General features: G+C 41.4%; 1 protein-coding gene and 1 non-coding gene across 5 annotated transcripts in view; both read right to left on the bottom strand.

Moving 5' to 3' along the window:
• The window catches only part of Negr1 (neuronal growth regulator 1), a 754675-nt gene that overhangs the window by 103009 nt on the left and 633718 nt on the right, over window positions 1-17948 (bottom strand). The window contains exon 7 of one of the 4 annotated variants that reach the window (XM_006501577.2): window positions 12556-15032. The exons of the other annotated variants lie outside the window; for them this stretch is intronic. Within the exon in view, the coding sequence (XP_006501640.1) occupies window positions 14965-15032 (68 nt within the window). The 3' untranslated portion in view covers window positions 12556-14964. Of the gene's footprint in view, window positions 1-12555; window positions 15033-17948 lie in introns of those variants that run through there. 4 annotated transcript variants of the gene reach the window in all.
• Window positions 2396-2527, bottom strand: Gm24373. The gene has a single exon (XR_003954803.1). It is a non-coding gene; the product is annotated as a small nucleolar RNA SNORA17 (small nucleolar RNA).

Genomic DNA, 17948 nt, shown 5'->3' with positions numbered 1-17948 from the left:
AGACTGAATAGGTTATATTTAGGAACACATGTGTATATACATTTATACTACTATTCACAGGATAACAATTAGAGAAAAGGAAAGACAGCACGAATTTGAAGGAGAGAATCCAGGGGTATATGGGAGGATTTGGAGGGAGGAAAGGGAAAGGAGAGATGTAATTAAAATATAATCTCTCTCTCTCTCTCTCTCTCTCTCTCTCTCTCTCTCTCTCTCTCTCTCTCTCACACACACACACACACACACACACACACACACACACACAAACAAACACACAAACACATCTACACAAAGGAAAAAAATCAAGGTGGACAATTCTGAAGAATGACACAGAGGTTAATCCCTGGCTTCCACATCCAGATAAACACACATGCCTGGGCATTTGCACACATAAGTCCCTTTGCCTGCATGTACTGTTGTGCACACTCATATGCACACACAGAAACTTCTTTGACTTATTTTTTCTCAACATGCATGTCAGTTCCACTCATTTCCCCTTCCACTTGTACCCAACCTCTACTTTGCAACCTCCCCCAATGGAGGAAAAAAATTTCATGTGTCATAGTGTGTCCTACAGTATTCCCTTTTGTCCACACTTATTTGCTTGCAACTGTTCATTGCAATGACTCCTTGGGCTGATATGGGGCCTCTGGCTTCTGCTATTCTATCAATATTGGATCCTCACTAAGACTCTTTTTGGATATCCTGTTGTTGCCCTATGTCACAGAGATTCTAGTTTTGGATCTGTAGGACCAGCCTCTGCATGCACTCCAGCAGTTTATTGATGGGGTAGATGTTGGGGTGGGACAATTCAAAGCCATGGATCTGAGTCTGAGAGGTATCAAAGATGGCCAGTCCACTGGCTCTCATGTTCTCACACCCTAGGAGGCAGTCTAACCTGCAACCCTCACAACCAGGGCCAGCTCTACCCTGCTGCCCAAGTGAAGTACAGGGCCTGCTCTCCTGAGTGTTGCAGCCATTGAGGGACATGTCTAGTTCTCCCACTCTCATAATTCTGGGGCCAGCTTTCTTGTCTCCCACAGATGGTGAATGAGCGGAGAAAGGTTTCTCTCCCTAACACCATGTAGCAGACAAGAGGCAGGGCCTCAGGTCTGGCTCACTTGCAACTCCTACATCCAGAACCAACTTTGTCACCTGTCATAGGTGGCAAGGAGCTGGGTTGGGGGAGAGCATCTCTTCCTCACCCATGCTGTCACAGGACAAACAGCAGGACAAGCTCTTCCACATTCACACCTCTGTGGATAGCTCACCTGAACCCCTGCCATCAGAGTAAGCTCTACTGTGCTGTGCACATGAGGCACAGGGCCTGCTCTCCTACATGCCGCTGCAGGTGAGGGTCAAGGACAGCTCTCCTGCCCACTGTGGATGTGAGGGCAAAAGAGCAGGGAGGAGGTTTCTTCTTTGTCAATGCCACCATACAGTAGATAAAAGGCAGGGCTGGCTCTCACACTCACACCCTTGGGGTTGGCTTATCTGTAACCCCCACAAACTGGTCAGCTTTGCTATGCTGACCAGGTAAGGTGAGGGCTCTGTTATCCCCAGTGTTGCAGCTGGTTGGGGCAGGGCCAGCTCTCCTGCTCTCATGACCTCAGGGCCAGGTATCCCACCTGACACAGGTGGTGAGGGATGACAGGGGACGAGGGCATCTCCATACCACCACAAGAGACAAGTGCTAGGACAAGCTTACCCATGCTAGTATCCTTGAGGCCACCGTACACACAACTCCCACAATGAGCAAAGTAGGGTAGGGGGCACTCTTCCCAAATACTGCAGCTAGCTAGGGGTGGGGTCAGTTCTCCTGGTCTCACAACTCTATGGTCATCTCTCCCACAGTGTCCAGGTGAGAGCTAGGGCCAGTTCTGCACAGTCCTCAGATATCAACATTTCCCTTGGTGGCAGGCCAGACCAGAAACATCTAATCTGGCCTTTGGTGGTAACAGACCCCTGCTGCTGCAGGGGCATGGACTCAGACATGGCTTTTGGTGGCAGCACTGGCCAGGACCTCACTATGACCCTAGGTGGCATCTCTGGCTACTCACATCAGGCTGTTCCTCACTACCCTCGAGTCAGTTCTGCCTCTGAAGTGCCACCTCCTTCTGTTTTTCTTTCTCTTCTATTTATTCACTACTTACTTGCTGTACTTAGTGGCTCCTGGAGTCTCTGAGTGTCTTAGATCATCTCAGGAGTGGTCTCAGGAGTTCTGTGCCCCAATTGTAAATTAGGCCCTGGGCAGGAGTCATCTTGAGCAAGGTTGCCTCCCCCCACCCCAACCCAGGCCTGCATGGTGCTGGATTAGTGGTCAACTTAGAATATCTCCCTGACTGGGTCTCCTGGCACCAGACTGGTGGTGGTCTTAGATTCCCTTTTTTCAGGAGATGTTAAGCTTCTAATCACTCATATGTTCATAGGTCAGAATACTGAGCATAGACATAGCCTCTTTCTTCTCTGCCACCTACTGACACACATATGATGCAGCAGCCACACCTCCGACATCTCTAGGGGCAGGTTGGACTTCTTATAAAATCTAAGATCTCATGGTATTCTAAACACTTCTTCCAATTTATCCACTTTCCCTCAAGTCCCAGGAGTTTAATTTTGTGTGCATAAGAAAAGCTTGCTTCTCTGAAATATGTACTTTGGGTGAGAATCAATCATAACTGATATTTTGCTCCAGTAAATTGTTTCTGGAATGATTAAAGGTCTTGGAATTAACGACTTCTTCTGAAAGGATCCAGACCAAGGAAAATGTAGCTACACTGTGTTTGACAGAGCTTGGTTCTCTGGGGTCCAGCTTATCTAAGATCATATGTGTTTCCTTTGTGTCTGCACACAAGCTTTGCAATTAGGACATGTTTATGTTCAATCTTTATGCCTCCCCTGCATTATATGCCTTTTCTCTGTTGCAACAAATCATTTTATAATTAGCTGAAGGAGAATGGGAAAATTATGGTATGGTCAGAGCAGCAATTATCTTGGTTAGATGTCACTGTTAGAATTTGCACATTAAAAAAGATTTACTAAGGTCTTTAGTTTTCAAAGGCTCTTCAGATAAGCCCACAAAGGTGTTCATGTTGGCACACATGTGTGTGTTCCCATTCATCTAGTAAGTAGCCATCAGGTATGCATGTTGTCCCAGGAGTATTTTAGTTCCTGAAAATGAGATCGTGAAGAATGCTACGTTTCTGACTTTGTGAAGTTTACATTTTGTGAGAAAGAATGTAATCACGGAAAAAGTGATTTTCATGTCATGTAACACACATACAGAATTCCAGGTACACCAGGACACATTCATCTTCCATGCTTGTGGAGAGGTGCTTGCACTGTAAGAGAAAGAGAACACACTGCCCCATGCTCCTCAGAGCCTCCTGAACCTTTAGCCACTATTCTCCAAAGAATCAAGTGGTTCCAAGGAAAAAGTGAGTTCACTGGCCCTCCTGTTTACCTGGAGGACTTGGCTTTAGCTGGCTGCTTGTAGTTAGGGTAACGTTGAGGCGAGGTAGTCTGCATTTGTGCCTTTTCACTCTCCATTTCTATTGGCCTGGAAACAGGGAGATGGTGTTTCGTCTGCCTGAGCCTCACTATTACAACTCTTCAAAAGAAATGCTGGAACCAGAGAAACCTCCGGAATACCTTTGGCTTGTAATGGACATTACTTACAAGACGGGGCCTGGCACCTCACTGCTCACTCAGCATATCACCTCCTGCCTCTCAGCACCCCATTCCCTCCAAGCTCTGACCAGTACAGAATACTGAAGCCCAATATTTCAGTAGGCTAGAAAAACACCAAGTCAGGATGAGCCTGCTTTCTGCTGTCTCTCTGCATGGACAAGCATATTGTCCGAGGACAAACAACATAATTTAGGAGGTCAGTTTGGGAAAGTTTCCCTGGTCTCTGGGGGTGGCTTGGAGCCATTCCCCACAGTTCTTACTGACCACAGTCATGTTGCTCTTTTGCTGTTTTTACTTGGTGCCTTTTTCTCCTTATGGAGGATCAGAGAAAGTGTCTTAGGCACTGACATCTTTACCACAGTGCTGGGATGATGGGATGCTATCCTCAAATGTGGGGTTAAAGAAGAGCAGAGTTCTAAAGTCTCTGTGGTCATGCAGCCCCCACCTTAATCACCCTATGGCTTTGTCTAGGGACTCGGTTGTTTTTCCTTAACTAAGCCAAGGGAACAGCTGTCCTTGGCAGGCCTGGCTTCCTGCATGCTGTGTCATGGCCCCATTGCTTCAAAAAGAGCCCCAGGAGGCTTGGAGTGACACAAACCTGCCAGCCTGCCCTGTTCCCATGGTTCCTCCTGGAATCTGCCCTTCCCCTCTTGGCTCACAGACCCTGTCCATGATGGAGCCAAATTCTCCTTCTCTGAATCTATTACTCTTTGCATCCAGTCCTCAATCAGAGACTCCAGTGTCCAATCTTGGATTTGCTTTCCACAATGGAAAGGGCATCTGTGATGGTGGGTTTATTTTGATTTATAGCATTATAGGATATGGCCCATGATAGAATGAACTAAAGGTGGATGTTCCATTTGCTGCTAGGAAGCAGAGACCAGTGGAATGTTTGTGCTCAGCACAGTGGTTCCTTTTTGCTAAGCCTGGAACATTATGGAATGATATCGCATGCAGGGTGGGTTTCCCCACATTAATGAAGTAATCTAGATAATTCATTACAGACATGTACAGAGAGTTATTCCCAAGGTGATTCTATATCCTATCAAGGTGGCAAGATTAGCCATCACATTGGCCATAAGCTGTCTTGACTTTCACTACCATAATACAATAACTCACCACATACTCCCAAACAAGACCAACCCAACATGGACTTCCAAACGCGTAAGCCAAAATAGCCTCTTTTCTTTATAAGATGATCGTGTCTAGTATTTCTTGCTGTCATGGAAACCTGGCTGACACATGTACTTATCACATGTTTGGAAATCATTATCACATTTTCATTTATCAAATGTTATCTTGGTACCTATGTCTCTGTCTACTTTTCTATCTATCTAGAACGACTTTAAACAAAATTACAGATGTCATATTATATAATGAAGCATATCTGTACATTTGTCTGAAAACTAAAGACCTGCTGTGCAACCAACTATAAACATTGCATCTAACACAACAAACAATAACTTCTTAATTTATAATACAAGTAGATGTTGTTTGTCCCCAATTTATATCTTATAAGATGTTTTTAAAGCAAGGACATTCTGTATTTTTAATGGATGCCACTAAAAATTTTGTTTTGTCTCTTAAACCTAGCTCAGTTTAACTTTATTTTTCACAATATTCTTTGCATTGTTTCAGGTAGATCAGAAACTTGAGTTATCTCTTAGGCTTGGATGAGTACATATAAATGCACAAACAAGATGGGATGGGCCTGCTGAGAAAGAAAGGGCTGGAATTCACAAAGTCCTAATCTGAGGATCAGAAACTTGAATTATCTCTTTTGTGTTACAAAACCAGTTGTTTAGTAACACAGGCACACTATGGCTGCTTAAAGAAGAGTTTCTCTTCTTAAGTTTTCCCCACCACTCAGTATTCAATTAGTTCAACTCAGTGGGCTCCTGCCAGACTCTTGCGACTCAAATGCAGGCCCTCCTCTGATCAGTATGACTGCCCTGAGGGCGCTCTGAGTCCTGAGAATGTGACAACAGAAGCAACCATAGAAGAGAAATGTCTTGGTTACAGTATGAAACAGACTTGGGAATAAACAGTACATAATTAAAAATAATCTCCAATATGTATAAAAACTGGAGATTCTTGAAATGTCTATTTATTGCTAGTTCTGAGTTTTATTTTTATTTCTTAGTTATTTATAGTTATACAATCAAAATAGCACCTGGAAATGTTTGCACTTTCAGCCTGTTCTTTCATAATAGCAGAAAAGCTGAACCTAGGACACAGAGGAAAGATACAAAAATTGGTATACTGTAAGTATACTGTAGTGTGTGTGTGCGCGCACACACACGCGCGTTATATATTCAGTTACTGTGCTAGGTATCTCATTTTTTTTATTCATCTCCAAATCAGACATTTTAGACAGTTATATAGAAAAATGAAGAGTCTTGGGGGACAAGATTATTTTTTTCTTTACTAAATGTAATTTTGCTCAGGACAAGACAATATTCTATTAAAGCAAACATATGAGGAAACAGCCATGTGTTTGCCTGCAGGTATGTGTGTGTGTGTGTGTGTGTGTGTGTGTGAGAGAGAGAGAGAGAGAGAGAGAGAGAGAGAGAGAGAGAGAGAGAGAGAGAGAGAAATGTGTAGGTTAATGATGGGTCCCCTTTTTCTCTTTCTCACCACTTTCTTTAGTAGTTTTCTTAGAGCCTTATTTTTATTTAAAATTATATATGGTTTGGAATGTTTTGCTGACATTCTCTCATGTCAAATCTCTCCATGTTTCCATTTCATGTGCAGGAAATGAGTAGCACAGAGCAGGCAAACCCAGACCATGGAGAGGAAGCCTGGGTGGGCCACACGCAGAGGCCAGCAGCAAGCACTTGTGTCACGGTGGATAAGGATGGCATTTCTGCCACTTCTCCATGGACACACTTTTCGTTTTGTATTCTGACCATGCATCTGAGCTTGGTTCCATTTTCTGTGCTCTTCCCAAGCTGAGTATATAGTATTGTAACTTAGAAATGTTGTTAGTCCATGACTTCTGTGATTAATTGTATCTATGAAGAGGAATCTAAGACTTATGAGTACACAAGGTATAAGCTACCAAAGACAAATACTTTAAAAAAAAACAAAAAACAAAAAAACCCAAACGATACACTGGTTCTTTAGCATCCAAATCTTACTAATCCCAAGTTATTTAATCCATGGATTAAAACTGTTTAATCCATGTTTAAGCACAGTATGAGAGGACCCTGTCATTTTTTTTTATCTAAAATTTTTTTTGAATTTTTATGGCAAAATATTTCCCACAAATACTCACTTTTTTCACAGAGGTCAAAATAAAAATCTGACAGTAATGAGTACAGTTGCTTAATTCACCTGTAATTTATGGATTTGTAGATTTAAAAGACAACAGAATCCCTCTACTGTAGGTCAAGTGCTATGTAAATACTGGGCTAGAAGGTAAATAACAGCATACAGGCAACAGTTAAAATAAACTACATGTGACAACATAAAACATGCACTTCTAACAACAGCCAAGGACATTTTTCACTTAAAAACGGTGACCACAGTGTTGTGTATATTATGAGGCAACGTTTTGAGTTGTAGAATTATGGAATATCTGTGGCATTTGAGAGGCAGGGCCTTGGGGGTGATTGGGGAGGAAGGGCCTGCCTAGGCATTTTCCCAAGCTGTGTCCTGCTCTGCCTTGTGACCCCATGGAGTCTCTCTCCCCTGTGATGTCTTTACCAAACATGGCTCCTTTGTTGCTGGACTTGCAGCATAGAGGAAAGAATCTCTTTCTAGAGATCACTCAGCCTTACATACTCAGCTACAGTGAAGGAACCAGACGAAGGAGAAATGTGGATATTGTGGTCATACCATCCTTAGAAATGGAGTGTAGAGAAACAGACCTTGTACCAGGTGATACAGAGAAGAATGGTATGGGCAGAGGTCCCATCCTAGCACCTGCCTCTGGAAACTGTATGCTCAATCCTTATGCCAGGGGCTTTCAGGAGACTGGGTCAGAGCAGAGTTCAAAAGAGCAAAGTAAAAGACATCTGAGTAAATTGAATAATTGTAGCCAGTGCTAAGACACAAATCACCTGCAAGTTTCCTAAAGAAGAGAGGATTCAGTGACGGATTCCTCCTGTATCATTTCTGGATGCTGGTCAGGCATGCCACAAGTTCTATAGTCAAATAATCTAGATAGGCTTAGTGAGCCTCTCTGGCTGCAGATGCTTTTATTCTTGGCACAACTCTTCTGAATGTTTTCTAAGGCTGATATCAATAACAGATGGAGAGACATGACTCAGGGCTTTTACCTTTTCCTTCTTGAACACTTTGATGTTTTTGATGCATTCAATAGCTAAAGCAGAGGCCACTTTAATGACGAGCTCCCTGGCCTCACCCAACTTTACCCCTGTATTAATTTCACTGACATTACATTGTCTGATGCTGTGGAGCTGACTTGTTCATTGGCCAATGGGTGTGGCTAGTAGCTGTGGAAGTATTTGTTTGGGGCAAGATTGTCAGAGGGGAGTGAATGTAAACAGTCCAGTAAATCACTGAAGAGGAAAGGAGGTTGACTCTTTCTGTCACTCCCAGTCTGTTCTGTTATCTTTCCTGTCTGGGTAATGGCTTCTAAAGCCCAGACTCTGTGGTTTCACTATTGATCAATGAGGAATAGAAGGAAGAAAAGCCAAGCACAGAAATGGAATACACTGGGGAAGATGCTTAGATATGCCAATGATTTAAAGAAATAAACACAAGAGATAAATAAATGGCAAATTCCCCCCATATGATCCAGATGGAAGTGAGGATTGCTGTACATTTTACAAAACTTTGTCATGGGGCTGAGTGGTAAAGTGCTTGTCACAAATGCATGAGGTACTGGGTCAGATTTCTAGCAGCCAGGTATAAGCTGGGTGTGGTGGTGATCATATATCATCCCAGCAGTGGATGGATATGGACAGATTGCCTGGAGTCTTCTGGACAGTTGATGGTTTCTGGGCACAGTGAGAGATCTAGATTCAAAAGAGAACATGGAGGGCAAGAGTGGGAGACACCCAGTGTTGACCTTTGGCCTCCACATGCATATGCAGATATGTGCACCACACTTTTGCACATTTGTACATGCATACATATATTACACACATACACACACACACACACACACACACACACACACACACACGAAAACTAATCTAGCTCAGACAAAGAGGAGACAGTGGACAGGCACCACCTTGCCAGCCTTGCTATAGTCTTGGCTTTCATTACAACCTTCTTCCAGCATGGGCCCCATTCTGACCTAAGGTAGATGACTGTGATCTGAAGCTACAGGAATTGAGATAATTTAGCATGCAGCAAAATATTATGAATGGAGGCTGCAGATACTCAGCCAATGGTGCTTGTTATGCAAACCTAAGGACTTAAGTTCAACTCCTTGTAACCACACAATCAACTGGATATGGCAGTGTATATCTACAAGCCTAGAATACAGGAAGTGGGAATTTAAGAATTTCTGGGGCTTGATGACAGTAATGTCTCCATATTAGTGAGCTCCAGGTTCAGGAAGAGAGTCTGTCTCAAGTGATAGAGGAAGACACCTGATGTTGATTGCTGGCTTTCACATGCATGTGTACACATCTGTTCATGAATCTGCATAAAGACACTCACACATAGACAGGTAAACATGCATACATAAACATATGTACATGTATACATGTATAAACAAAACTACAATAAACCCATCACGCATGCATTTTAACATCTCTCTACATCTGCAGACACCATTGGCTCTTACACAGCAGTGTCTTCCCTTAGCAGCAGTATTCCTGTGGCTCCATGCCTGACACTTCCCTGGCGTTGTTCACTGTCTAACAGCCACAATGTAGAGAGAATTACATCATGGAGGTCTTAGGGGTTTGGTTTCCAAGCCCCATATTATGCCCTGTGCAGGTCTCAACTTTCAGAGAAGACGACAGCTTTTCAGGGATCGGGCCCAGTCTGGATTTGACTTCAGCTTTCTGTCGCTGTTGCAAAGGCATCTTGTGTTCTGGGATATTTTTGACGTTTGAATCATGTGTCAAGATGTTGTTGATTCTAGTGATGGCAATGCTCCCCTCGTATGCAGAACAGATTGTTAAACATGCCCAGGCTGGGTGCTCTCTTCATTCTGCTCTTCCCGATTTTATTGTCACTTCAGAAATAAACCACAACACATAAAGGCGCCCTGAGAAGGCGGCTTTAAGAGCCCTGGGGTAGAGCTAAAAGCAGCTCCCTTGATTTTATGTTGGAGCCATCTGGTGCTTACATCAGCTACCCCTTGTTTTCAAATATATATTATTTGTGACTTTGTTGAGCTGAATAACACGAGCCCCTTTGGTACAGCAAATATTGTCAACGTACAGTGATTTAAATAAAAGGAGTAGCTAGTCATTTCATATAAGTCTGTGGATCTAAGTAGATTGCATCTGCGCCCCCGGAGCTGGAGAGAGTGGACATTGAATAGAAGTATCTTGCCCTCAATTCTCTACACACAAGACAAGTTAAGTCCACGGTGACTGAAGTCAGGACCAGCATTGCTGGGTGCTTTCTATATCCCAGGCCTTGAGGTTAAACACTTCAAATACTGTATGTACTTCAGGCCTATATTATCATAAGGTAGATAAAAAAAGAATCCTAAAAATCCAGGAATTAACCAAGCATACATTTACTTATTTAGATAATTCCAGACTTGAACGTTGGCACACACAGAGGCACCCTTGAGAGGCCAGGTAGGTCGTATGGCTACCATCTCCTGTGGGAGAGACCAAGTTCTTGTTTTGTGTAGGAGAGTGACAAGGACCATGCCATAGCCTTTCTATGCTTCTGTGTATAACTTTCACGTGTCAGAACTGCTTAAAGCATTATTAGCCAGAAAAGATTTTTTCTTAAATAATCTTCCCCAAATGAATTTACCGCGCTATTGCCATCATTTGGATGTTCACTTTGCCTCAGGAGCTCCTGGGTTTGAACACTTGGTCCCAGCTTGGGCTCTTCTTTGGGGCATTGCAGAACATCAGGAGAGGATTTGTGCTGGCAGAAGTCATCCACGTGGGGCTTCCTGATCTACCTAGATGTGACCACCAATTGACAGAGCTCCAGCCTCTGTCCTTTCCAAGCCACAATGGTCTTTATTCCTTTAAGCCATGAACCAAAATAAACCTCTCTTCTATTAAGCTGCTTCTGTTGGGTATTTGGTCAAAGCAAGAAGAGTAATTAATAGCCCTGTTTCACTGGCAGGTGCTAAGACTGTATTGACTTAAAACACAAAGCTGGTTGGAGAATCTGGCAGAGGACCTGAGTTCAGTCCCCAGTACCTACATCAGGTCACTTCGGCTTCGGGGTGTCTGATGTCTTCTTTTGGCCTTGATGGGAATCTACACGTATGTTCACAAATTTGTATGTGTGCATGCATACACAACACACACACATGCGCAATATATACACACATACATATGCCACACCATACACACAAAACACATACATACATACATACATACATACATACATATAGCATACACATACACACAACACACATACACAGCACACACATATACATACATACCTAAACCACACACACACACACACACAAAGAATACACACACATACATATAGCATGCACACACACATACCACACAACAACACACACATACATACAGCACACACATACACACACCACACCATACACACACTACAGACACAAATCACATACACATATATATCACATACACATATATATCACATACACAACACATACATACAGCACACGCATACACAGACCCCGTACACACATCACACATGTACACATGCACACCACACACACACCACAACACCCATGCAATGCATACATACATACAGCACACATATGCATACACCACAACATACACACAGATCCCCCCATATGCACATCACACATGTACACATGCACTCATACCACACACACAACACACATACATATATACAGCACACACATACACATACCACACCATACACTCCATATACACATACATTTTAATAAACTAAATATTAAAAAACCTCCAAATCCATTGCCTTTCCCATCCCATGACTTGTTTGTTATTATTAATTGTTTTAGTTGGTTTTAAAAATAATGGGTTTCTACAACATTTCGAAACAAACAGGTTATGCTTGGTTCACACCCTTTTGGTATGCACTCTCCTGCTTTCTCATCCTGCCCTTAAATAATTCCTCTTCTGCATGCTCTCATGAGCAAAGTGTGTACAGTGTACAGAACCCCGACACACAGTAACAGTGATGCTGGGGTGTGGTGAACACAGAGTACCCACTGTGCCCTGAATAATGTGTTCTCCCAGAGTCCTCACTGATTCCACAGCCCTCACCAAATATGACAGTGTCCATTCAGCTACCACAGGAAGCTCCAGCTCCCAAGCAACTGTTTAGTGAACTCTGATTGAAATTCACTGACTGGATGCTGACTTTGTTCAGTGTGCAGCAGGGTCCAGTGTTCCCACAACTTTAGGTGTCCTCTTCTGTCACTATTCACCTTCTTTTTGAGGAAGAGTGTCTCGCCGAATCTGCATCTAAAACTAGTCAGCTAGCTCATAAAACTCAGGTAGATGACTGAGAGTTTTTAGTCTAAAGCTCACCAGCTAGCTCAGGTAAAGCTCAGGTAGATGACTTTGAGAGTTTTTAGTCTAAAGCTCACCAGCTAGCTCAGGTAAATAACTTTGGATGTTTCTCCCAAGCTCACTTTTAAAAATACACTTTGGTAACAAAAGGATTTAGAGCCCTGAAGGACCCATTTCCACACACTTATAGAATAGCAGGGGGAAAAAAAAAAGCAAGTGTGTAAACTTTATCAGTTGTTTTTGTTCTTCTCACTTTAGAATTCAGCACACACTCCACAAAAACTTTGGCTGAGTCTTTATAGCCTGGCTGCTGATACTTTCAGTTCTCCATCCTGGCACTGTTGCAAATGCACTAGAAGCAAGACTTTTAGGCAGTGCTGAAGAGAACTTACCCTGTCCAACGACTTTCCATATCTGGCCAAATTCCTCACACTTCGGTGTCACCTGAGCATTCTTGGTTATTTTCACCATGCACTCTCTGGGGTTGCTTTCACCAAACATCCAGGCCTGGCTGCTTCCCTGAAAATTCCCACCCATTCCTATACTGCCTGGTTAAAACACCCATACATCTTGCTATGCCCAACAGCTACCCAGTTCCATACTGAGGTCTTTGCATGATCAGAATCTGTTTTCATTGCTTCAGCAACTGCCAGCTCTGTTTTCCCCTTTGATGTGTACGTAAGCAAAAAAGCATTTTGCTTTACAGCACATTCTCAGGGGAATTTAGCATCGAAGCCCCCAAATATCTCCACACAGCAAGAATCACATTGCAGGAAGAGGCAGTTCTTTGCATGTGACCTGAATTTGGGATATGCGCTGGCCTTTTCATGCTTAGGTTTGTATAATACAAACTTTATTTATTTAGTATATATGTTTTCCAGATGAGAGTTATGTCAGCCAGCTTTAAATTACATGTATTTACACTATGATTTTTCTCTTTCTTTTTTACCTATTATTAAAATTTTTACTTAAGATATACTTTCTAGAAATAAGAATATAAAAAAACATTCTTTTCCATAGTATATATTTATCAACTTATGTTACCTTGTAACCCAGAGCATGTTAACTTATAATTCTTACTTATTACCCTTCGAATGACCAATCTCGTCTCTATGTTGTTCTGTTTTTAAATAATAAGGCTATTTCAAGCATGTCTGAATGAATAATTAATCACCTAGCCTGGAATCTGTCTAGTACCAAAGTATTAATTCTTGAATTAATTTTCAGCTTATAACTGTTTTCATTTACACCTACTTCCTTGGTAGTTATTTAAGGCAATTTCGTTTTCCCTGTCTGAGGCTTATATGTTAATGTATTTCATTTTAATGAACACTTTTTAAGCTGTAGAAGTAGGCCAGACACTGCCAGAATGTGTCCTAAGCAAGGAAACTGACTTAAAGATAAACCCTTTAGATGAAAATTCTCAAAAGGAATGATTCAATGGAGATATTTTAAATTAATAGCTGAGACATTATTCATCTGAAATATATTGGTACCAGAGCTCCCATCTATTTCAAGGAATTAGACAGAGGTGAGGATTTATGTCTGTTTGTACCTGTGATTCTGACAATATTCTAGAGCAGTCTAGAGAAAAAAAAACCAGCTTGGACTTTATGGTTTTTAAAACACCCTTTTAGCTGAACTCCCAACTTATCTGAGTGTACAGTTATGTCCAAGTGTCTTAATGTACTTAGCATATTCAAAATAGTTACAATTAATTAGTACAAAAAGCTTTTTTTTGTAGTTAACAATCTTGCTTTTGCTAATATTGAGTATCTTTCTCTTAGGACGTTTAAAAATAAGACTTAATAGAAAGTGAGGCTTGCAGAGAAGGCTGTTCTCTTGTACAAACCCAAGTCAGCATCCTATATGAAAATTCACTGTTTTAATTAATATTTCAAAGGATTCATAAAAACATTTTTATTATTTGGCTTTATTCTTTAAACCCTAAAAATATAGTAGGAACTAGGGAAATAAGAATGGGATATTATAATATAAATGACGTTAGTTAACTTTTTAGCCTTAAAAGAACTCCATTTTTCAGAATATAACTTTTCTACTATTGAAAAGTTGTGCATTAAACAAGCATATAAGTATCAAGCGGGTGCTAATTGCATATATCATGCTGTGAATTAGACAATACTACTTTGGTAACAAAATGTAACTATTCCTAAAGTGGAATGTGTATATAAAAATCAAATAATAATATTATTTTCAAAGGCGATGATGGTTCTCAAACATCCAAAATGGGGCAGGCTTAGGTAGCCTTTTGTTGCCAGAAAGCACCTCCAGATGGCGCAAGAACAAGTCACTGCTAGTTTGTAGAAGAGGAGTTTGTGATTAGAGAGTCATGCTTGGTAATGAATATTTTCTCCATGAACCCTCTTCTTGCCCTTAACTATCGAGGACCCAGTGTTGGGTATCAAGTCTCTGTTCCTAGACAGACATTACCAGAGATTCCACAGTCCTCATTTTTTCTGAGTATATCTAGAGTCTGATTTTACACTTCAGGTCTGAGTTCTACTTCTGTTGATGTGATAACTAACCACCAAGTTCCTGGTTGCTTCTCTGGATTCACATACAGGTTTTCAGGGGCCGCGGGTGGAGACCCTGCTAGAAAGCCAGAATGGGAATGCTTCTGAATTTCAAGGAGAAGGACGATTCAGGCTTGCAGGATGTCCAAACAGCATTGCCATGAGTGAGCCCAGCACATTTGTAGATGGCACCAAACTGTAATGTCAAGGGTGGGATGTTACTGAGTGCAAAATACCACAAACCAAATGTTAAACAGACTCTCTCACTAGAAAAGTGGAGCAGGCTGCCTTCAGGTACTCAGCTGCCTTGCTTAAGCTATCAGAACTCTTCCTTTCCTCCACTATGTGAGCAGTTGGTATCATGCCCCTTTAGGACAGACACTTAGAATTTCACTTCAGACTATTATGAAGTGGAAATGGCCACAGAACCTCCATTAGGATAGTTTGCCACCCCACCTTCTCAGTTACATATTGTTTATGTTTTACATGGTATTCCAGTGCCAGCCACGTTAAAGGCTGTCTAAACAGACAGGCACTCAAAAAAGGAAGGGTCTGACTGGCTTGTAGTAAATATCGACAATTAGACCAAGAAGCATAGTTTGGAAGTTGATTATCAATGCCTGCCTGGGTTGAGGTGAAAGGGGAGGCTGTCCTTATAATGCCTTCCTTGTCTTTAAGGGTTAGACTCTCATCTCTGAATTTGGTTCATAGTACATTTTTTTTTTTTACTTAAATCTTGACAATTAAAACACTGCTGCTTATTGTGCTGAGAACACCTAAGGATAACACAGATGTGGTCTCTTCATAAGCATGAAGCATACACTTCTAAGTGATAAAAATACTGATAAATATATATTGAATTCAACAGTGCCAAAATTAGAAGTAATGTTTTGTCAGATTTTATAGTTTTATATGTTACTTTGGGTAAAAAAGCTAGAAAATATCCATTAAAGGTAAAGGACATGACCTTTGAAGAGTTTGTGCTCCCTGCTTCTGAAGGTTTCCATTGAAACCTTATTTCTCAATCTTAAGAGATAAGAATATCTTCAAATATCCTTTTGTTTCTCACTGAGACATTAACAACAGACAGTCTTCAGGAAGGCAACTCTGTTTTCTTTCTTTTTTACCCCTGATAGTTGTGTTTTTATTTGATAATATTCTTACTTATCACCCAGGAAACTTAGAAAGATTTATTTCCTAGGGAGTGGAGATAACTCAGTGGTAGAGTACTTGCCCATCATGTATGACACTTTGGGTTCTATTCCTGACACAGCTACATGAATAATTAAATAATAAATAAGCAAGAAAATACATTTCCTATGATGTTAGCTAATGTGAGAAAATATAAAAACTGACAGTTAAGAAATGACTAGACCATGAACTTTAGAAAATTCTGGCATGCTTACAAAATATTATGAAGTGTAGTACGAAATGTCATTTTTCTAGATCGTTTGTCTTTAAGTGAAAATCAAATATTTTTTTGATGAATTCTGAGAACTCAGATGCATCAAACATTAGTGTATAATATTAGCCCTGCCCTGATCCAAGAAGTTTCTTTGTTGGGCTTCAGCTTTTGTAGTAAAGGGTTTGTATTATCATGAACTACACCTGTAAACCTTCCATCCCTGAATGTCTGCAGCCATCTGATCACTACCCAGTGAAGAGATCAGTGAAGTTCAAAGCACTGAATGTGACAATTACACCATATTAATTAAGATTTATGTAATAATTCCAGATGCATTTGCTGTGATAATATGAGTGTATATACACATATACATACATATATATTATATATATACATATATAATACATATACATATATTCATGCACATTTTACTCATGTATGAACAACCATTCTCTCTGGATCCTGACAGTGTCTTAAAGCAAGTTTCCATCCATTTACTAAAAGTTCACAGAAGCACTAAAATTCATACACAATGACACACAGCAGGGACAAAGCACAGCAACAGAGGAAGGCTGTGGTGCTCCCAAAGCCAGCCTTCCAAAAGGGAGGAAGGTTGTGTTCTGTTTTGAAAGCAGACATGGGTGCTGAGTTTACCGATTGCTACTGTCTGTTTTGGGTTTTGTTTGTGACTACATATGGTGATAAACACACCTAATGAGAAGTGCCTGGGGACAGGAGATATGCAGAACAGCAAAATGAAAATATCGAGATAGATGTGTGCCTTTTACTCTGCAAAAGTGAGCAGAATTTGAAGAGTGCAGTAAGTTACAAAAAAATGTCTCACAGTAGGAAAGACACAGTTTGGTGCAGTTTATGCAGCATTGTATGGGCTCCTTTCAAGCACCCAGGAAAGATACTTCTCAATACAGACACTCAAATACTCTGAACCCTTGCAGTTTATAAAGAATTAGTCACTTAATGTAGCAGAGTTCATTTTCCATTTGGGACACAACAGCATAATGCTTCTAATGAAGACATACATGAGGATCAGGAGCTAGGAACTGATCAGTGTGGGAAGTCACATGTGCCGTTGCAGGGTGGCGCTGGCTACCGCTAGCCACCACACATACATAGATAGTAAAGTTTTTTTTGCCAAGATGAGGTTTTGAGAATTAACCAATCAGATGAGAGATAAGTTAACCAATCAGATGAGAGAGAAGTTAACCAATCAGATGAGAGAGAAGTTAACCAATCAGATGTAGGCATGCAAATGAGGTGGTAAGCATAACCCATGCATAACCAAACCAGGTGTGAGACACGCCTCTCCTAGGCCTATATAAGCAGCACCAGTTCTGGGCTTGGGGGTCTCTTCACCTCTGCAATCAAGCTCTCCCAATAAATGTGTGCAGAAGGATCCTGTTGCAGCATTGTTCTTGCTGGCGAGTCGGGCACGCGCAAGAGATCAGCTCTAGACTGATATCAGCTTTGTGATACATGGAATGTAGGGAGGAGGTCAGGTGCAAAATGCTTTCCAGACTACAGTAAAGTGCCTTCCCATGCATTTGAAGGGAATACTGAGAGAGAGAGAGAGAGAGAGAGAGAGAGAGAGAGAGAGAGAGAGAGAGAGAGATCCAAAGCTAGTACTTCTCATTTGCTCTAGTGAGCTAAGTCAAGCTGATCATTTGACATGACATCAGACTTCAAGAC

This window comes from Mus musculus, chromosome 3 (assembly GCF_000001635.26).
Source record: "Mus musculus strain C57BL/6J chromosome 3, GRCm38.p6 C57BL/6J".
Taxonomy (NCBI): Eukaryota; Metazoa; Chordata; class Mammalia; order Rodentia; family Muridae; genus Mus; species Mus musculus.
This window is presented reverse-complemented; position numbering and strand designations above follow the sequence as displayed.